This window comes from Phalacrocorax carbo, chromosome 2, assembly GCF_963921805.1.
Source record: "Phalacrocorax carbo chromosome 2, bPhaCar2.1, whole genome shotgun sequence".
NCBI lineage: Eukaryota > Metazoa > Chordata > Aves > Suliformes > Phalacrocoracidae > Phalacrocorax > Phalacrocorax carbo.
The window spans coordinates 118870226-118893040 of record NC_087514.1 but is presented as its reverse complement, the minus strand read 5'-3'; the positions used below and the strand labels follow the sequence as shown (position 1 = coordinate 118893040).

At 36.2% G+C, this 22815-nt stretch overlaps 1 protein-coding gene across 7 annotated transcripts in view; it reads right to left on the bottom strand.

Annotated features, from left to right (window-relative positions):
* Positions 1–22815, bottom strand: part of ULK4 (unc-51 like kinase 4) — a 250315-nt gene that overhangs the window by 42026 nt on the left and 185474 nt on the right. For all 7 annotated transcript variants that reach the window (XM_064444057.1, XM_064444056.1, XM_064444058.1 and 4 more), the window contains 2 exons: positions 21950–22048; positions 13563–13748 (listed from right to left, as the gene is read on the bottom strand). In XM_064444057.1, the coding sequence (XP_064300127.1) occupies positions 13563–13748; positions 21950–22048 (285 nt within the window). The remainder of the gene's footprint in view (positions 1–13562; positions 13749–21949; positions 22049–22815) is intronic.

Here is a 22815-nt window from a genome sequence, read left to right as displayed (position 1 = left end):
TCGTGTGGGTCAGCGTGTTTGCATCAGCTGCCTTGCAAAGCAATAGGGTTGATGGAAGACGGTGGGGTGCAGAGACTACTCCACTTATAACTGCTTTATTAGTGTGGTACCAACAGAGGGTTCCAGAAAGGTTGCCAGAACTTGTCTATTCTTACTAATAACGTGACTGTGGCTAGATAACTTCCCTAGAACACCTCATCCAATGATGACACTACAATATATGGTGCCCCTTCTCTCTCACTACAGTCTTCCTGAATGCACACAATTTCACTGGAGCAAATTCCCTGCTATGGGCAAGATAACACAGAAGCCCAGCTCTGGTTCAGCTTCTTTGCAGAGGAGGGGGAAATCCATCCCTGTCCATCAGAGGGGAGAGGAACAGAAAGGTACATGAGGGGTGCAACCACCTCCAATCTCTTTCCTTCCTCTCCATTGGAACAGAGAGACTGCAAGCTGAACCACTGTAAATTGGATGGCGAGATGGATCAAAACAGCACAGAGAGGACAGGCTGTACAGGGTGGAACACAGGATTCATATCACACTAAAATCAGTATGTTCAGTACTCTCAAAATCTAATGCATTTCATATTTTTGGGGAATTACACAGATTCAGAACTGCAGTGCTATCACAGTATCGAGACAGTGTTCATCATTGCTTTATACTTCTCACCTCTGATCGTTTCCAGACATCGTTATTTCTCTTTCTCACATACACATATTTGGCAGTAGTGAATGCTGCTCCTTTCATATTCCAGTCCACATCCTGCCACTGTCCTCTGCACCTTGCCTTACTCCCAGATGCCCCAGAGTCATTAAATCACTGTCAGAGTGATTACATTTGCATTCTACTTTCTCATCCAAGTTCAACTAAAAGTATCATCATTTCTTAAGCTCTTGAAGTATTCTACAAGGTATTACTCAAGAGTTAAATAAAACAATCTTGGCAGATTGATGTTTGGTTGCTATTATTTTCTAGCAGAGATGGACTAATTCGGATCACCTCATTTCTAAGCCATTTGAGCTTTGTGGGTCAAAGGCTTGATTACATCATTACTAGGTTCATCTCTCACTTAAAACAGTTTTTTAAAAGGGGAGTGAGGAAAAAAGACACAGATATAAACTTTAAAAACCAAAAACCTATTGGTGCTAGCTTTGCTTTTAGGAAGACTATTAGGTTTCCCACATAGTTTAGTCTCATATCACAGCATCCTATTTCACTACATTTCAGTTTCTTGAAATGTACAACTGAAAGAACTTAAACTCAAATGGAATTTAAATTTTTAAATCAAAATACTTAGTATCATATCGAATTTCTGCTCCCCAGTCAGTTCTTTGGTCTCTTCTTTTAATGCTTTTGTAAGAGATTTTTTTTTTCCTAGGACTTAAAGTACATAATGATTTGGGATGCTAAACCAGAGAAACTTTTTGTAGGCCTGATATTCAGGAGTAAGTAATTAGTACTTTCAGGAAATTAGACATCCTTTGGAATCTCTGCAACTAAATTTGGAAAATTAAGGTATTTCGAAACCCTAGTAATTTTAGAAACTTTTAGCCATTATGCAGATGGAAATATTAATAAGTCATAATTTAATGATAAAATTTTAAAGGATTACGGAACAGTATGTAAGCCTAATAGGTGTACACACACAAGCACATAGCAGCATGCTAATGTAATTATGTACTCTTGAGATCATAAAAAGTTATGCAAAATTCAAGTATGAAGCTGCAAGAATGGGAAGAAAATCTTGTTGAAACCTGCAGTGGTCAAAATGTAAGATGAGAGTAGGCTTTTTAACATTCTAGCTCCTCCAGATTTCAACATCAATTCCACAAAGCTTTCAGCTTCATTTAAAAGAAACAAAAGTAAGTTTCAAGAAAAATTAGGAGCATCTGGTTCAGGAGAGAAGAGTTAAAACCATTAAGTAGAGGTGGAAATGTAGAACAAAAAAAGATGTCGAAAAAAGGATCCTAACAAATAAAAGGGTGAAGGTGATATAGAGACTAGAAGAGTCTATAAAATCATTCATTATTAAATAACATCACCTTCAAAATGTAATATATATTCCATCTTGGAACTACAATTACATGAATAAATTGCATGAGCATCTCTCTGATGTCATCAGAGTTCCTCAGTGGAGCAACAGTCCACCCGAGCAGTCCTGAGGGCATATTATTTAAATCTTTCAATGACAGCTATAATTTGCTTTTCAGCAATAAGAATTTTCCTCACCAAGCTAAAAGAAATATTGCTATATTAGCAGAGTCAGGGCCACAAATATCTGACTGATATATGGGACACAAATTACTCTTAGCCATCTTATAGACTTTGGAAATAAATGTTGTGTGCAATTACGTGAATATACCCCCATTTATATTGCAAATGCATAAACTGTACTAATGGTTTCAAATGACAAAAGACAGCCCTGATCTTTATCAACACAATTCCTTTTATGCTTTAGGTAAACCTGTTATTTTATCAAGTTTGCTACAAAATTACCTTTTATAGTATTTAAATACTAGTAGTACTTCGAAGAAAAGTACCAGTATGAGGATGTGTTAATATACTAATTTCCATGGGAGTTATTGCATTGTAAAAGATTAACTTGGTTTTGTTTTTTACATCTGATCTGCTTTTTCTAGACTTTTGCTCTAATGAGAATAAGCAACACACAGCTACTCATTGAGGGGTCCTAGTTAAATCTTTAGGGCTGACTAAATGCTGCTTTGCCAGCAAGCTCTGCAGAGCTTTTCGGCTCCAGCACTCAGGGCCAGCAGCACTGGGCCCAGGCTCCCCTGTGAAACCCTGCCTTTTCATCTCCCCAAGCCAACGGCAGGGAAAACCTCTGCCTGGGGTATAGGAAGAGAGTTCAGAGCTGGCACTTCCCTGGAAATGATGGCATCTTGCATGAAAAGCCACAAAGGAAGCATTCGGTTACAATGAGCACAAGGTATTCTGCCCTGATTATTTCTTCTTTTTTTCAGTGACAAAATGGAACAATAGTAATCTGCAGTTATAAATAATGTAATTTGTTGGGATTATTAGCCTCATGGACCCCACTGTTTAGTATACATACTTCACATAACATATATATACCTCACATCATGTATACATGGCAGATTTTTATACACTCATTTTGTTTAGCACAGGTAGGGGCAGGTTTTGATATCAACTATCTTCTTCTGATGCAATTCTAACATGCAATAAGTCTGTTAATTAAAATTACCATGGATTTACAACATAAAGATCAGATTTACATCCACATAGTACAATATTATACACTATGGAACATACGATTTTGACTTTTCAACATATACTGGGGTTACACTCTACAACAGTTCTCTTGCAATTAAGTACAGCTGAATATTTCCTTAAAAAATTAATAATAAATCATTGGAGCTATTTGATACCGTAAGATTACATGCATCTGTTGATCCATTTCTAAATGACCACTAAATACTACTGGAAGAAGTACTCTAGTCTTGATATTAAAGGATTTAGGTAATCATCTGCTTTTGACAAGACTGAGGATTGCATGTCGACTTCACTGCCTTTCAAATACCCCCTGAAAGACCTAAAAAAGCAAGCTGTATAAGCAGAGTAGAGCTGGCATGCAAATTATGAGGTATTCTTATGCTGCATCATATGAACTCATCAACTAGGCATTGCATCCCAGAGAAAGCATCTGCTCTGTGAAATTTAGGACACTAATTCACAGCCCATAGAACACCGCATCACCACAAATTCAATTTGTTATAAATTTATAATGATGTTCGTATAAAACATTACATTTTAATAGTTTAAAGAATTGACAGCACTGGGCACTTTATAAATGTTTAACTAGTAGAGTCTTCATAATTTAAAATATGGAGGCTTCATCACTGAAGATGCTGGATTGAATCACTGTTTGAACTTACTGTCAGTTACTGTAGAAATCTACTGAAAGTCTAACCTCAATGCACACAAATGCTATTTTTAAACATAACCCTGTTTCATGAATCACGGACTCGTGAAATTGTGCAGCACCGTGTTCATAATGCCCAGATACAGTTGTTATTGCCAGGGATTAGTACCTGAGCATGGGCCCTCTGTTGGGAAGCTTTAAAAGTAGGCATTTAGTGCAAACAAATACATCAACCAACCATTAGATGCATGAGATATCCAGCGGAAGAACTTCAAGCGTTTTGTTTTCTTTCATTGCTGTATGTTTTGACTGATGCTTCTAAAATAATTTTCATCTTTGACCTTTCCAACAATCTTGAACTCCTTAAACACTGCCTTCCTTCTGCCTTATACGGTCATATTGCTTGGTCTCACTATCATGACCGGCATACTTTTGTCGTATCTATGTCATATTTTCACTCATAGTTTCTATCTGACAAACAACTCTATCTGAAGTGCCCTAGCAGTCTATTGGCCTCCTTTGCCTAATTCATGTGTCTCAGAGTCCCACATCCTCACAGCTTGATGGCCAAGGACTGTCTCCCTCTACAATATACACCTTTAATCACTCCCACTATATACTCTGTTTACTTGCATACGCACACTGGCTATTAAGTCAAGCTCTGTGTAACATGCAGATTTGCTCATGGCAAGATTTTTGAAAACACCACTTTCTCAGCAGTGTTCCAGCCTTATAAAATGAAGAGGGTAGTGATCTAGATAAAGTAAAACACAGCAAATGTTTGTCAGATGCCATATTAAAGTGAAGAACTTGAAATATATTAACAAATCAAAGATAGAAACATTGGCAAGGAAAATATAAGGGAGAACTGAGGATTAACGAAGAGGATACATCAAGACCTTTTACTCTGACTCTCCAGTACTAGGCGATTTAGCAGTCAAAGGAAGGACCACTCCTTTACAGTAGGGAATCTAATTCCTACATTAGGTTTCCTCCTGGTACATGGTAGTTAAAATTTTACTTATACGCTGAAATATAATGTACTATTTCACCCTCAGTGAACTTGCCAGCAAGGAGACTGAGTTTAGGAGAATAGATGTAATAAAAAAGGGAGGTTTCGCTGAAGGATTTGCAATATGAGTTTGTAAAAAGTCACAGTAAACCTGGTTTCTATGCATACCTATATCTCACCTTCAACATGGGCAACCAAAATCTTTCAAAGCTCTTTTAGTCTGGTAACAGCCTCACATGAAGATTAGATGAAGAGTAAGAATTTTTAAATACTCCTGTGACCACAAGAATTTAAATTTGAAATTAAATGAAGATTTTTTTGTATTAATAATCAGGAGCAGTTAGTTAAATTCCCATTCCTGCTTGCACAGAACTAAACACTGCCCAAGGATCTGTTTTATCCAAGATGGCCATCTTTGTGTCAAATTATTTCCTATTTGGGAGAGTCACTTTCAGGCAATTCCTTGAGCTTATTTTGAATACAGGAAACAAGCTGCATTGTTCTCTGGAGCAAGAAATTACTTTTTACTGTGCTTGCATTGAGCTCACCACAATGAGGTCCTGGTCTACAGGCACTGATGCAATTCAGTTATAAAAATAATGAAAGCAGCAGTTACTGCTCATACACTCCTATTAATGCTACAGACCCTGGAAATATGTGTAACTTGGTATTAACATTCAAGCTGAGAAAATACTTTTAATAATTTAATCCTATTCGATTGGTGTTGGTAGATCCTCTTTGAAAAATGCTGTTGATATTTACTACTCCTTATCCAAGGACCACAAAATATTTTGCAAACATTAAACTTCACAGTAGTTTATGAGAGTAGTTGAGTAATATTAAACATACAGCTGCTAGGAGAAAGCAGCAAAAGTAGGAGCTGTCCAGCTGTATATTAGAAAGCTGTCAGCATCAAACACACACTAATGAAAAATGAAGGAAAGCCATTTGAACAACTGGGCTGGGTGTGGGAGAACTCAATATGTGATTTCCTAGCAAAGCAGGTGTTTGTCCATGTGGTGGAAATAGCAGACAAAGGTTAGGGTGCTCTCTTCCATTTGGAGAAAACATTTCACAATTACAGTAAAAACGCTGACAGGCAATTAGTCATTGCAGAGGTGTAAATGTATAAAACAAAACAGCACCTCTAGATTAAGATAACCATGGATATTCCAGACATACCACCAGATGCAAAAAGGTGGGACCTAAATCACATCAAATGTTAGAAGATCCAGTAAATATTGCCTTAATCAAAAGCTTCCAAGCTACACAAATTCCTATACAATCCTCAAAATGCTAATTTAATTGCATAAAAAATTTTCCTCACCATCTGACTTTATGTATTACTACTTAATGTTTTGATTTTACCACAGGTATATGAAGCCTAGTATTTTTAATAGAATAGGCTTGTGGAGTCCAGCGATCAGCTGAAAAAAACAACCTCAGCTTAGATGCAAATGAAATAAAATTTTAATTCTCACAGCTGTTAGAATTTCTTGACACTTTGAGTTAAAAATACCCCAAGTCACATACAAAAAGAAAATATACTGTGTTTATGGTTATACATACACAGGAATACAAACTATACCACACAAAATGAATTAGAGCAAGCATAGTTGGAGAAGTACAAAATAACACAGCAGAAGAGGATTCTGACACAGCCAGAAATAAGCGATCCTATAAGCCTGGATGATCTTATCAAGGTTTAAATATTTGCCTCTTTTATGACATGAAATAAGCAGAGCATTTCTGTACCATCTAGTGCTTTGGGTTGAAAAATAGCAAAGTTTTCTGCAGTGTGGTATCAGCCACAGAACTTCTGGACAGGATCAGAAGTGGCAAGATAGGGGAAGACAAGAATTCCAGGGACTCCTTCGGTGACTGAGACTTACCCATGGATACTTGTTCTGTTTAATTTCAGAAGACTGAAGGATAAGTAATGGAAAAAAACCCACCAGAATATAACTTTAGAATGTTGCACTTAAGAATTTTGGCCAACAGAAAGAAGGATATTGTAAAATTCAGAGAAGTAAATGAAAAGGAAGCTTAATCAGAAACAGGAAAGGCCTATTAAAATTCTTTCAGTGCTCTAAACAAGTGTGGAAATCTAAATACCAAAGTATTCTTCCCTCTCCTCCAGTAGAAGCCATAGGACACATATGTCAAAAAAAGAGAAAGTCAAGGACAGTGCTAACATATTGTACTACTACTCAGCATCCTGAAAACACTCCATGAGTTAACACAAAATATAAATGAGCCTGAATTCAGCACTTCACAAGCTACATAAACCAGGCACATGGGTCATGAACATGCACATGCTTCTAAAGGTGAAACAATATCTAACCATTCCAGATGAAAAATGAAAATTCTTATTAGACCTATGCAGTGAAAATTTGTGTCCTGGATTTCAATACACAGAATGTAATTAGTCAAGTTAAAATTAACCATGTATACCACTATAAGGAATGCCATGGGATCTTGAATGATAATCAGCTACAGTATCCGTCTTACATCTGGACATCCTAAGTATTACCAGCCATACAAATAACATTTTCATACAATACTTTAAAAAAGTGCTTTTTGAAAAGCTATCTTATTCTTAATATCAAGTGAATAATTATAGACTAAATAATCCATATTTTAGGACTTGGTATTGCTCATAGAATGTCTGAGAACAAACTGGGGTATTATCAAGTTTTGACTCTTCAAAAAATCACACTTTCATTGACTAAATCTTTTTCTTCTTAGTGCTACTGAAAATGCTTTTCTAAGCTTAAAAAATCTTCCACCAGGGTTTAAAGATGAAAGTATAACATTTCACTTCCATGAGAATTTGGTAGAGTCCATAGGACATTACAAACAGAACACAAAGTTCAAAATACAGCTTAAGTGAAATTTAAAAAAAAGTCCAAATTACTCCAACAAATTAATCAATATTGGCTCAATTCTCTGTTTAGTAAACCATAAAGTAGAGCAAAGGGGCTGTGCCACATGAGAACTATGCCTGCCAAATGCTGAATTTCTACACTATACTAGCTCTATTTAAATCATTCTTTAATTGTTGTTTAAACTGTATTAGGGTAGTTGTGATTAGCTGCATTCACCTTCTGAGTAATTTAAACCAGTTTTTCTTAACTCTTCACTGTAAACTCAATATACTGCTTCTTGACCAAAGGGAAGGGCCTGGCCCAGCAATTCCGACTCACAAATATCCCTGCCAACTGCTAATATTCATCAGGGACATTTTAAATTTTTTTTTCTTTAAAAGGAGTGTCACTAGATTGTAATTCAGTCAAACATATGCAAATTCAGAAAGCTATACTTAAAAGCTTACTTTGGGACTAGACTAAAACCCAGAAGTGGAGGAGGGGAGGTCGCCCTGGCTGCAGCCTTGGGGATGGGGCGATACAACCCCCAGGGTATGGCAGGGCCTGGAAGTGCCACAGTGGAAGGCTACCAAGCAAGCCTCCCCACCTCTCATCTCTGGGGACTCTCTCCAATTTCATTAAAGCCCTAAAACAAAGGCCTGTCCGAGTGTGCAGACAGAGGGAGCTTCCCCACACGGCGGGAAGGGTGGAGAGGCATTAGCCTTCCCATGTATTTGCTTCAAAGCATTTTGAGAAACCCATCCTGTTTATGATCTGCAAAATGTATCTTAATGCTGATTAGCTTTTTCTTCTTGGGGGGGATCTTAAGTTGTCTAATTAAATGCTCCATCCTACCCAGGGACATTATTCTATTAGACTGAAGCCAACAAAAGATGGTCTACAAAGAAAGGGATGCAGACTGGGTAACAACTTGAAAATAAAAGACTAACACTAATAAAATATAGAAATCATTCATATAAGAGTCATATGGATTTAAAAAAATATTTTAAAGGTAATTTAGGGAAATTAAATTAAGGGAATTTAAGGAAAACATATATAACAACATATGCGTTTATAGTTCAGCACACCTATGCATGCCAGCAACCCACAAGTGAGTATTATTTTCACAGTCTAACAAGCATCTCTGTTATAAAGTTATTCCTGAGAGCAATGAAATATTATGGATTAATTAAGTAATTAATGAAATTAATTAAAGACATGCTTAAAAGATTCAGGTTAGGAGAAAGATGCATAAGAAGTTTTTCTCCAGCTAACTGAGCCTATTCAAGAGTGCTGTGCTCTCTCTGCAGGAGATATGCCAACAGGTTCCTGCAGCTTTGTAGGACTCTGGGAAAGCAGACTCCGCTGGGAATTGCTGCACAAGCACCTCCTTGTGGCACTGAATCCTTGGAGTTGAAGCCATAAAAGGGATGCTATCTGAACATCTCTTGGGATTTTGCTTCACCTTCTTCGAAGCAAGCTTCCTGCAGACATACTTGCAGGAATCTACTGAGAAGCAAATCTCCAGCAAGACATTTGACTTAGAGAGGAATTGCAGAATTTCTACCCTAAATCAAACATTTTTGCTGCCTGGACTGTATATCTCTTCAAGCTCTAAATGTTTTGCCCCATAATGCATAGTCAGTGACGAATATAATGAGGACCTAATCTAGCAACTACCACAGTAAAAATATATACATATATTTTAATATACAAACACAAAACTGTCAGTTCAAAAGACGTGAACTCAGCACATCTCTGTATAAAATTCAGGATGATATAGTTACTAATCTACATGACAGAAATATTTAGGGACACATGACTTGAATGTTATTTTAGACATAGTGACCAGTGGTTCCCCAGGCTTTGGTTCATTGGAAACAGGATAGTAAATCTGCATGTACATACACAGTGATGCCGTAGCTGTGGCCCAAACTGGTAGAAAGAGCAAATTAGTGTTCAACAGTCCTCCAGTGAAACTAATAGAAGTTATGGACCTTTGTCACAGCTCAAGTATTGTCATTCTTTAATGTCAGCCTTAACATCTTTACTAGGCAGCCTAATACAATTTGAGAAATCCATATATGTATCCCCCACAGGGTATCTAACATGCAGATGACATCCTCAATGTCTTAGCTGCTCACAAATAAAGGATGAACAACTTTTTGACAGTTAAGAGATGCAAATTAGTGAAAATGACATTCTGGAAAGACTACCAGAAGAAAAAAAAAGTGTGATTTAGGCAGAATTCGAATATACTTTCTGACAAGTACTTAAGGTAAAAGTCACAGAATGAAAGTTCGCTCTCTACAGTGAGAGCAGAATTGCCTGTAAAGCCTGATGCTTATTCATTTTTCTCAGAGGAATTTTTCCTTATTACTAGACAAAAAAAGGGAGAGTCTCCTCTTGTTTTGAAAGGTGAAACATTTTATTTGTCAGTACCCAGCTGTAATCCCACAGTGATTATGTGTCTGGTGGAGATACTGGCTAGTTCTATAAAAATTCTGGTGATAATCACTTGCCTTTACGTTACATACTAGATGGTAAATTGAGATGGCAGGTAGCTTTTTTCCTCTGGGGAAGGAGAGAAATGAAAATCTTTTCAGTAAAGCTGGCAAACTATTTGCTTCCCAAATGAAAATGTCTTCCACTTCACAAAGAAATATTTTAATCTACATGATTTACTGGACTGTAATAAGATGCACTATATCTTCACAGAAGAGATGAAGTGATAAGATAGTGATTTCCATAGCGGGTGGCAGCAGAGGATCCCAGAACCAGAGAAGGGGACAAGATCACTCCCCTGACATCACTGATCGGTTACACAAATGCTGCCAGAAAAGAAGAATATCTGAAGAGCAGTATTATCTAACCCAAGATGAAGCAACCAGAACAAGAGAGTTAGTAAAGGGCTGAAGGGGAAAAAACCCCAAACTACCAAATGCTGTTTCTTTGATTCAATAATTTTATTCAGTGTCTGTCCATTATATCGATGCCAGTGAGAGAACATTCTTGAAAAAGACTGGTTAACCTCTATCTGACAGAGCCAACAGCTTTGAAAGGTAAGAGGTGATTATCAAAAAAAGAGAAAGAAGACAGTCAATGGTGCCTCTTCAAAGCTTTTAAATGATCCTTACTTACACAGTTACAAAAGTTAGCTCAAAGCATATTTTTTCCTGGTTTTCACTCATAATGATTTCTTTTTACAGCAAAATAAAGCCTGTAAAAAGGGTTGTTCATGGTGATCCCATTAATAAGTCTGTACAAAGATATTTCCCCCCTCCTCCCCAGTCTGGCCTGTATCTTTATTTCTGTTTAATAAATGAATACAACAAAATTGTATGGCAAAGATCAGTGAAGAAAGTGTTGCAAGGAACTTGTATTGCCCTGCAGTCAATTTGCTTGTCAAAATCAACAATGAAAAATGACTATTTAAAAAAACCAAACCAAAACCAGAACACCCTCAAAACAAGCCTCCAACTTTGACCAAAAAAACCCCCCAACAACCACTGGAGATAAAACTTAATGAATGAATACTATTAAATTAAAACAATACATAGATTTCAGTTTCCATTTCATCAAGGTAAGGTCACCTTGTACGTCAACAAATTCTGTGACATGCTTTAAACTGAAGACTGAAATTGAGACACCTGTTTCCATTGGCTCACTGGAGTCATATGAAACACTTGGACAAAGATTAACTAGGCAAACTGCCATGCCCTTTCCTTATATCCAGAAATGCATGCTATAAAGGCAGCTATAGCATGGACATTTTGAATTCTTTTTGTATATTCCTGTCTTATGTAAGCATGTATGTATGTTATGTGCCTGTAACAAAAAAGTTAATGTGACCACAGATTGGAAAGATGCTCTAAACAAGCACTGATTGGCAAGAATGGAAAATGGTGCACTTAATGATCCCTCTATTAAAACATTGATCAGATATTAAGAACAAAAAAAAAAGGAAAAACACAGCTCTAGGCTTCAAAATTCATCACGAACAGCTGATGTGGGCTGAATCCTTCTTAAATAGATATGATTATATTTAAACGTCTTTTGTGATTATGACAATTTTGACAAGATAATAATCTCCTCTGAACAGGACTTTTTAAGGTTTAGAGAAATAATGTAAGATTTATTAAAAAATCTGTCAAATTATCTATGAACCCTGCTTTCAAAAGAAATCCTATGATCTCATTAAAATAATTACAGAAAATCTATGCCCGACATTATAAATAACAAGTCCCAATATCACTGGTATACAAAGGAGAGATCTAAAAGTACAGGAACTTGCAAGATTCAAAAGGTGATAGCATAGCTTTGTTCTCTTAAGATAATCAACAGAAGTTTCTGTGTTAAATACCCTGCACACTAGCTCAACTTTTGAACCATAGTCTTCAAAATGAAGGGAAAGGAAACAAGACTGTAGCTATGCTAAAATCAAATAATCTACATAAGTATATTGCAGTCTTATTTATCTTTCTTTTCCTCACACTTTATTGCCTCTTCTCTCTCATTGCTTTTGGGGAAAGCAAAAACTGGGTCTAAGCAGCACAATTACACAGAAAGAGAAGCCTAGCTACAAGCAAAAATCAATAGGAAGTGTCTTTGAAAAAAATATTTTCTGGAATTCTCTTTTCAGGAAGAGCATGAGAAAATAAAGAAATGAAAACTGAGATGATGCCAACAATGAGAGAAATTATGAATTCTAAACATAATTTCAATTTTAATTTTATATATTCATGCTTTTATGAACAGGGAGAGATAGGACTGAGCAAAACTGGGAAGGAGAGTATGGTGTTTACTTTCCTGTGATGTAAATACAGCAGGCAGAAGAAAGAGGACAGGAACAGCTCCAAAAGCTCTACACAAAAAGGGTTGTTTCCTCTCAACTCTCTAAATAGGATAACTCCTGGATAACTCCTGCTGCCGTTGATTATGGCCTTACTCTAGTAGCCAGCACTGCACTTGCAAAACTCAAGAATCTCCTGCCTCTTACACTGGGAAGTTACCCTCTTTTAATTGAAAATTTCTGCTTTTGGAGAGTAATCAACCAATGCAAGGCGACAATGTAGGCAAAGCTTCTTATCAAGACACTTCAAGATAAAACACCCTACTATTATCTGAGAAAATGTTACAGATACAGAACGTTTTCCACCTAAGCTATTTGAAAGACACAATGCTGCTGTCATGCCACCATGTCACAGCATGACAGAATTGAAACCCCTACCCATCAATAACATCACCAAACTAAGTCCCTGCATGATTACCCAGTGACTGGCATTTTACATTACAACCATTCCAGCATAAGTGGTCCCTATCACTCAGAAAGAATGAGGAGTCAACAGCCTGCGCACAAACCTATTTCAAGTACAAAATGGTATTTTATTTACCATGAAATCAAGCACTGTGTTTCTGAACAGCTATCTAATGCTACAAGGTTAGTTCTTTCAGAAGTCATTCAGAAAATTGTTCCAATGCTTCATAAAGCTGAAGTACTAAACAAATATATAAATAACATGAGTTATTTAAATGGCTGAATGGTTGACTGAAATAGGCGAAATCCAACAATCATTTTGTAAGAGGTTTTAAATGTAGAAGGCTATCTTCTCCAGAGACATTAACTGAAATTTACAGACATGAAATTTAACTTCACGTATTTTGTTTTTAAAATTCTTTTATACACTTTTTTACTTCAAGAGGGAAAAAAACCAGCCAAAAAAATATCCAACATCGTAAAAGAAACACATGGACTTTTAAAATGTTTAGAAGCCAACTTACCAGTCTCTTTATAATTCTTAACAAAAGCTTCAGTTGTCGTGTATCTTTTTTGGACTTCAGTACTTCAGCAAAGCTGTCCATGTTTTCTGGAGACATACTCTCCTGACTGTTCCCTCCATACAGCTGAACCAGCAAGGATAAGCACTGTGAGGCACTCTCAAATATTTCAGTATCTTCACCTGGAAGCTAAAAATGAACAAAAAAAATGAACAAACAAAAATCAAATTCCAATTTCAGAAAAATTGCATATCACTGGGGATTTGCAAGAGTATTAACATTTACATCATGCCAGGAAAGAATAATTTCTAGTTGACTGACTTAAAAGTCCATTAAACTTTTCTTAATAAAGTGATGACAATATAAGTAAAATATATCTGTTCTTAAGCAACAGTATAACAATGTCTTCACTATGATTCTATCAAATAGCCTATCCACAGCGACATCATAAAAGCACTGAAAATGTTGCTCCCAACTCTGTTATTTTCAGACAGTATATTTTGCTTTAAATAGAAGTAGCAATAGCAGAAAGTATCATTATAGCCATGACATCGTATCTTCTACATAATTCACACCATAAAACTTCATTTATTTAGTTCTAAACCAAGACTATGTCTTCTGGTTGAGGTAGAGTACAGGATATCTAGCTATTTAATGGATTTTAATTAGCCACTTTAGGAGGTATGTTTTGCAGATTTTAAATATTTTCCTGAATTCCAGATTTTCTGCACTCCTTTGAAGAGCAGACACTGGAGCAGGCCCTAGCAATGGGATGGAAAAACTCTTTTCTGGGAAGGAAAATTATGGAAAAGATTTTGGGGCATGGCTAACAATCATCTTTAAATGAGCTTTTGGTAGTACGACACAGATATCAAAACGATTTTTATCTTTCTTGAAAGTACAATCTGGAAAAAATGAATAGAGATATTATATTATGCTCGCATTTGGCACTGTTGTAATGACAACAGGAATGCGATGTCTAGTTTTAGAGCAGACAGTTCACAAAAGCTTGTGAAAAAAAATCATAGAGTTTCTCGGGAACAGGCAAGAGTATGACGGATTGGAAAACATAACAGGAAAGGACTGAAGAAATTCAATGTCTATAGCTTATCAAAGGGAGGGTTGAAGGGCACTTGATCATATTTTCTCAGTTACATGTGAGCAAAAGCAGGCTGAGGATAGGTTAATTCCTTTACCTGAAAAAGGACTGGTAAGAGACGTTAGCTCAAAACTTTAGATAAAGCAATTCAGATTAGAAAGAAGATAACACTTTGATTTCCTTTTTTTTCTTTCTTCCTTTAATAAGTGTGATTAACTACTGAAACAACTTTCTTAGAACTGAGACAGATTCTCCATCACAGGCAATCTAGATATCAAAAATTTTTTTTTTTCCTAAAAAATAACAAACCCCTTTAGTATAATGAGGAATTAATTTAGGAAAGTCCTATTTCTTGTGTTATATAAGATCCTAGACTAAGTGATTACAATAGATTTTTCTGGCCTTGCAATCTATGAACTGATCAAAAGTGTTGGTCTTCACTAACAAGGTATGAAGTGAAAATCACCTCATCACTCCTACTCAGATTTTTAATTCCAAAAATACTATTTAAATACAAAGAAGCTAGTTTAAAGTACAGTTAACAGACTGTCCTTACTGACAATAAAAAGGAAACAATTGATATAATCTGTCCAACCATTTATATAATATGCCAAATAATTTCCATAATGATTACTTATTTAATCTGCAGTATGAACTTCCCAAGTTTTTTTCATTTTAAGGAAAACTCATACAGTTACTTCAAAGCAATCTGGGAACATATCATCAGGCATATAACTCCTTAAATATTCAAGAAGCAGTTCCCCAGGGATCTGCATGCAAATACAATCCTGTTTTCCATTAGCTTCATAGAGCTGGCTGTTTAAACCAGACTGAACTGAGATGTAAGCCCTGAATACACAGCCCCAAGACATATCACATTCTATTTGACCTAATGCTATGCAAGTGACAGGACCACAGCAGCTACTTCTTCCACAGTTTTGCTGTATGGTTTTTCTTCATTCCAATCTAAATGCCACCTATTTGATTGTTTCCTTTCCAACATCCAGAATTATCTAATAACATCATCAACATAAATAGCAAGGCTGAAGAGGAGGAAAAGCTAAAAATAGTAACAAGCTTTATAGCTCCATTTTTATCTTCAGTCCTTATCAAGTAAAAAAAAATCTACCGATCTCACTGGGGTATTTGAGATGACTTGTATTGCCTTCACTGAAAAAAAATGCTATTAGATGAAGGAAGGTAAAATTAAACTACTTTAACACATTTCTCTTATCCCTTTTAAAAGCAGCACTCTAACTTACAGTTTGTTACTAGAGTAGTGTAGACAGGTACACCAACTGCTCCCTAAAGAAAATCACAGTACAAGGACTATATTCCATTTTCAAATGTTGTTTGTGTGCTAATCAAACATAAAAAAAAAAAATAAAAATCAGTGAACAATTGGACAGATTCGTCCTTGCCCTGGTATTGCAGTGGAGACTAGTTCCCTAGGCTCCGTAAGAACAAAATCCCATGAGTAATCAGTAATCACAACAGCCATACTTGGAAGCGAGAATGTTCCCAAGGTCTTTTTCTGAGATATTCACTAAATATCAGAGGAGTGGAAAGGTGTCAGCCTCTGCAGAGGACTGCCCCTACAACAACCTTGTGTGAAGAATTGCATAAATCACCACGTGCTTTGCAGTTCCTCCTGACAACAGGCGGGTACACAACTTTCAAGGAAGCAAATGAGCTGTCCAGCCAGTTAGCGTTATTCCCAAGGAAGGCTGTCGTCAGCAGGAGTCCCCAGTTAGTGAGACAATGCAACATTTTGACTTAGGTGAGGAGGAGCTGGACTTGGGCCAATGGCTTTGTTTATCTCCTCCTGGCACGCCCAACATTTTATTACTGTTGCTGCTGTTCTTTGTCCCTCAACCCTGAATCTCTCCATCCAGTATGTCTTGGCATCAGATAGGCTTGCTCTTCACAGGATATCAAAGCTGTCAGTGACCATCCTCCAAACCTAGCCACCAGTATGACTCCAGGGTTCACAGTACTTGCCAGCCGTGACATCATCCTGTTTAATCACAAATGCCAATGAGGTTCTTCATCGCCTGTTGTACTTCAGGCTTTTCTGCTCCTCTGCTTCACCAGAGTCTGTTTGAACTTCAGTGCTATCTAGACTTTGGGGAGCAAGCTACTGTCGTCCTGGAAAATTGCAGGGTAAAACAATAACAGCATAGGTCTTGGATAAATAGGAAATATGGGAAGCTGGGAATAGGAAAGACCATATTTAGTCTGGAGGGGATGAGAATCATTGGCCAACAGTCTAACCCATCAATAATTAAGGTGGAAGAGGAACTCTCAGTGCCCCTATTTAAGTATGTCCGCACCAGCATTTTTGTCTATAACCCTCACCATTTTACTGTTTCGCTACTGACAAGTAGTGATTTAGATGTCAAAAGTCCTAAGTTGATAACCTGGCTGTCAGTCAGTGTTAGTACTTTCATTAACAGTTATAAAGAGTAGAAGATCTGAAGAAAATTATTGGTACAAACAAAAGCAACAACTAAAAATATACTAAATATCTGTAAATATAGAAAAGCAAGGAAAGAAAATTCAATTTTCAAGTATCTCATGTCTAATAAGAGCAGCAAAGCTAGAATCATGTTGCTAGACTATGAATATAGACGGATGGTCCATCTCTCAATCAGCTGGAACAGTGTTCTGATCACTTTTCTAATCATAACAATTCCATTTCATATGAAGAAGTATATTTCAAGTCTTTGAAATGCATTTATAGCTTTTCATGACAGCAGCTACTTAAGTGTTTGCTCTTTCAGGGGAGGAGAAACCCATGAAAAACTAGAGTTGTAACTCTATAAGAAAATATCTGCCCCTTAATATTTCATAATTACATGAGAAAACTCCTGTGGCCTTTTGTTTCTTTTTGCTTTACCAGTCTTAGAAGGGATTATGGATTCAGCCCTTCAGCAAGGTAGAAACGTTAGTACTCTTTCTCCTTGCAGCTGTTAATATTCTGGGCTAGTGTACAGCTTGAAGAAAATGCAGCATCTTAAAATAAATTACTGAATAGCTACAGTAATAATTTTTTCAGTTCTCTCACTCAGAACTGTAGATTTATTTTTCACTTCAAAATTTTAAAATAATGCCCCATGACAAGAATTTGTGCAATGAAGACTGTGTTTACTTTATACTTAATTTTTATAGCCATGTTATAACCTCCTATAAACAGGCTCATAACATAAATTTCTACTTCTCTTCCTTTCTAGATGGAACCTGCTCTGTGTATTTTAAGGTTAATGCAGTGAAGAGAAGTTGTTTCTTGTTTTTACACATTGATATTTCTGCTTTCTGATGTCAAAAATGCCTTCATTTTGAACCGAGTTGCAGAGTGCTCATGAATTGCAAACCATTGCAAGAAACGTGATCATTTGGGCTGAAGTGGCAGTTTTCACACTGTTGGAGTTGTTACAGCATCTAATTTTAGAGCTACAATGAAACTGTCTGGAATACCCGGAGGGGACACTATTTCAGTGCATTAATGGGGTTATACACAAAGAGAGTTTATTACGATAAGAGATAGATGTTCATTAGATCAGTAATGTGATTACAGAATGTGCTGTAAAGGAAGCACCATTGGGAATCACAGGGAAGATGATTTTGCAAACATTAAACAAAACGTAAAAGCAAAACATCATTATTAAATCTGCTAACTTTAGTATGCTATTCTTATTAGTAAATATGCACAGTTTTAAATGAAAAAATACTATATTTTGGCTTGGGCAAAATTTTCATCCTCCTGTTTAAGGGAAAATATTTTAAAAGCCAATGTATTTTCAGCTCATTTTAATCTAGCCTAATTGCTGCAAACCCAAATCCCTGTTCTGAAATTCTGTGCTTGTGTCAATATATTCTTATTTCCTCTGGTGTGTTTTTGTTTGGGGCTTTTTTGTTGTTGTTGTTTTGGTTGGTTGGTTGGTTGGTTTTAGGGTAGTTCTGTAGAAGATAATTCTTCAAATGTAATTTGCAGATAACATTTCAAATATAATAACAGCAATACATTATACAACACAGGAAATAAACATATGCCTTTCTACTCTGACCATAGAACTGTCTGTATTCCCAAGAAATGTGAAATAAAATTTTGCAGTCTACACGGTTATCATTCTTCTGCAGTTATTTTCATTATTCATTGGCAAATACCTTCATGTACTTTGAAACCAAAGTCAGCGTACAGCCTTAGAGGCAATGCAATGTAGAGACAGAGAGGACCTAGAGGAGATCATCTCATTCATCCATGCGCACTGAGGCTTCATATTTGCCCTCTTCATGTTTGCACATGATTAACTGGGCTTTCAACAGTAATATACAGAGCACAGTAATCAACTGCAAATTTTACTAGTAATACTATAATGAAGAAGCCTACTACCAGACGACAAGAAAAGTTCTCTCCCAGCAGTCTGGTAGGCTGCAGAAAAGACTGGAAGATCTACACCTAGGATCTAAATCTAGGATCTACACAGACATGAAACTCCTTTTTATAAGTACTGGCAAGGTTTCAGAAAGTTTCTGAAAATCCACACTGAAATTATTTCAAAAGTGAGTAAATAATTTTTTTTTTCTGTATAACGGTACACCAAAAAGCAGAAGGTATTTTCTATATCTATAATTGCTGCAAGTTTCAGTATAATAATCAAATTTCATGTTCAAGCAGAGAAACTTTACAGAAAAAAGCTAAGTGTAATTAACTTTTAAACAGAAAGCTGCCAAGCAGAAGACTAAATGCTCAATTAATTTTCCTTTTATTGACCAATTAAGGTCAGGCTGATCATGGGATTAAATACTGAATTCTCCATATTTGCAGTGTTTTCTGCATTACAGAATTTCTAATTATTTCTTCTTTCGTGTTCTTAAAAAATCTGAAGTTTGATTTACATGCAATCTAGGTTTCCTACACTTTCTTTGCTATGCCCTAAGTGATAGGCTAAATCACAATTACAGAAGGGAAAAATTGACTCTAAGTTTTTGACATTTCGAAGTTTAACTCACATTGATTTTTGAGGGATTATTAAGAGAGATAAATATGTAGAACTTGAGGAAAAGAAATAAGCAGACAAGTCAATGGGGCATGGAACAATCACCTACTTGAGGGATATACACATCAATGAGGGAAAGCAATTATTCAAAGTGACATTAGAAACTATAAATATGGTAAAATAGGTAGAAATACCAAACCAGAGAAAATAATTTTAACTCAATATTTAAAGCGATGGTTAGTTCAGAATTTAAGACCTCCATTATCTCCAGAAAATAAACTTCACAAAGAACTGAATGCCTCAAACAGTAACAAAGGGTTATGTAGCCACACAGCTCAATGATTACGGAGAACTACAGTTGGCAACTCCACAAAACTTAGTCTTAGGTAGGCCTGAGTCTTTTTGAGGGACGGGGAGCAAATATGTCTTGAGAGACCTGCTAGACTTCACAGAGAATCTAGTACTACTTGAAAAGATTAGAATATAAAACACTTTAAACTAGTGGATCCTAAATGCTAAAATTTTAATTCTGTTGTTCAAACTCTTCCAACCTTAACAGGAAATGTTTAATACAGTAATAGATAAAGGATATAAAATCTATCAAACCTAGCTGAAATAACTTCCATATATCCAATCAAGCATGTGTATATAAAAATCAACACATTCACATTACAAGAAAAAATCCCTCACCTTAAAAAAATCTTTAACAAAATTCAAAACCAAAAGCAAACAAAAATAGAAGCAGCACCAATGGTCTTTACTCTTCAGCAGTATGTTAAAATCAGCAGATTTGAAATAAGCATTTTAAACATACCAGAATCTGTAGAAATACAGAACAAAGCAAAACCTAGTGGTAATTTGCAGCCCTGCTTCTGAAATACAAGGGCAAGTCAGAATCTAATCAGTACACGCTAACTATACAATTATCCTATCCTTTAATTAAAACTTATAAAAGACTTCCAGGTGGTATAGGCTGAGTACAGCTTGGCCTTTAATTTTCTGTTCTTTACAGAGTTAATGGAATTTAAATTTATGACTAGTTTCACTTTAAAGGAACATTTGCATCTCTCATGTCTTACTATTTATCATATATAGTGATTTAAAAAAATTAATAGAAAATAAATTAAAAGAATTGATAAAGATGAACTATTATATGGTTGAAATTCGGTCACTTTGTTTTAGGTCATTCAGTAAGCATTTCCAAAAAGCTTTAAATGGTTAAAATAAATCCATCAAAGGAGGACTTAGGAACAAGTATAATGCCAAAAATAGAATTCCCCAAAATAGAATATGACAGACAGTGCTAAAGATAGTAGAAGAGTCACAGGTATTCATATCATAATATATTTGAAAACCTACATTTAAATTAAAAAAAAACAAACACACAACAAACAAGCAAACAAACAAAAAACCAAACTAAAAACCCCCCACAACAAACCACACAAAAAAACCCAAAGCTGGAAGAAAACTGAATCTGAAATTACTCTAACTGAAATAACCTGGAAAGGATAGTGTGATATGCCACAGGTAAATTCTCAGATACTATTTTGGTGGCTTTATGTTGAATAAAAGGCTGAGGCAGCCTCTAAAAACCCTGTCTGGCTCAAGAAGCATCCCTCTACTACAAGCCATTACACGCAGAGCCAAGACAAATCTCTGGCACAGTATGATGGAGGTTGAGCTGATGGGATGCGTCAGGGCCACAATATAGCACTCTGTGAAGATTTCAATGCAGCACTGTGACATCTAGTAAACCTTGAAAAGACTGACTTTAAACAGACAGACTTCAAAGATGTTTACAGGTCACCAGGGACCATTCCCACTTGTAAATCCCTCAGGATCATGTTAAAACAAAACTAAGCCCTTGAGAAAAACTCAGAAGACTCAAAAGAAAATAATATTGTCATCCCTCACTGCAAACTAATTTTAAGTTTATTGACTTCTCTAACAGTAGCAGTACTTGTGGTTTCAAATTTTGAATACCATCCGTTCCCTATGCAGTGATCACTAGTCCCTTCCCAAGGGCAAAAATTTGGCTATACATATGTATCCCAGCTGAGAATCTGCACCCTGTTCCTTGCCCCACTTCTATGCTTCAGACAGACAATCTGATTTCACTTGTGACCTGCAAGTCATTATGAGCTATAATTTCTTAGAAATTGTTAGCCCTTCCTTCTTACTAGGTGGGAGCTTATAAACAATGAAAAACTAAGTTCTAAGACATTGAATTCAGTTGAATAATTCCAACTTCAGCAACATTCCAAAAGGCTTACAAACAAGCAAATTCTCACCAGTTGAATAAGCAGGCTAATTAGGTCCGTCAGAGGTTTATTGATAAGCAGAAGGTCTTCAGCAGCCTGCGTGTCCCCTCCTGTGCCAGATTTCTGTGCCTTAATAAGATGAGAAAAAATAAAAGCAGCCTTGGTGACTGTTCCGTTACAAGAAACAAATTAGGCCCATTAGGTGGTCAAAGTTTGAACGGAAGTTTGAAGGAGACTCGTACGCTCTTTTCTAGTTAAGTATTCCTGGGCTCCCAATGAGCAGTTACGCTCCCTGTGTCTGTAACAATAAGCACAAAGCAAAAGGGACTCATGCTGTCATGCCCATTCTGCACAGGCTGAATATGCTGACCTACACGACGTTTCTTCAGCAAAATGCTATAAACTGTATAAGCAAAAGATATCTCTAAAGCCATAAATGTTTTATGTATTTGTATTCTCTTTCAACATGACATGCTTATTTTAAGTACAACTCAAAACAAGAAAATCAAGGTAACTGAAAAGTTAGTATTCTCAGCAATAATGTCCATTTTTGCCCTTCTGACTCACTTTATATCCTGAAATGTTCACAATATATTATAATAATTTATTTTTTAGATAGGAATAATAAAATCCTTAAGTGACCAAAGTCTCTGATATGATCTGTTACTACTAGTTCTGACCATTGTCATCCCCCCTCATCGAAACACACTGCCATCCTTGACAGTGTTATTTGTGACCCATCCCTGCCCTAGGACACCAGAAAGATCTGCTTGCAATATTTTTTATTTAACTTCATTACCTTGCAGCAGCTTTGGGCCGTGATCCTATACAGTCTAGTTGCTAGAGGAAAATGTTAAAATTTTCTCTAAAAAATGCATTTAAAAATAATTTTGTAT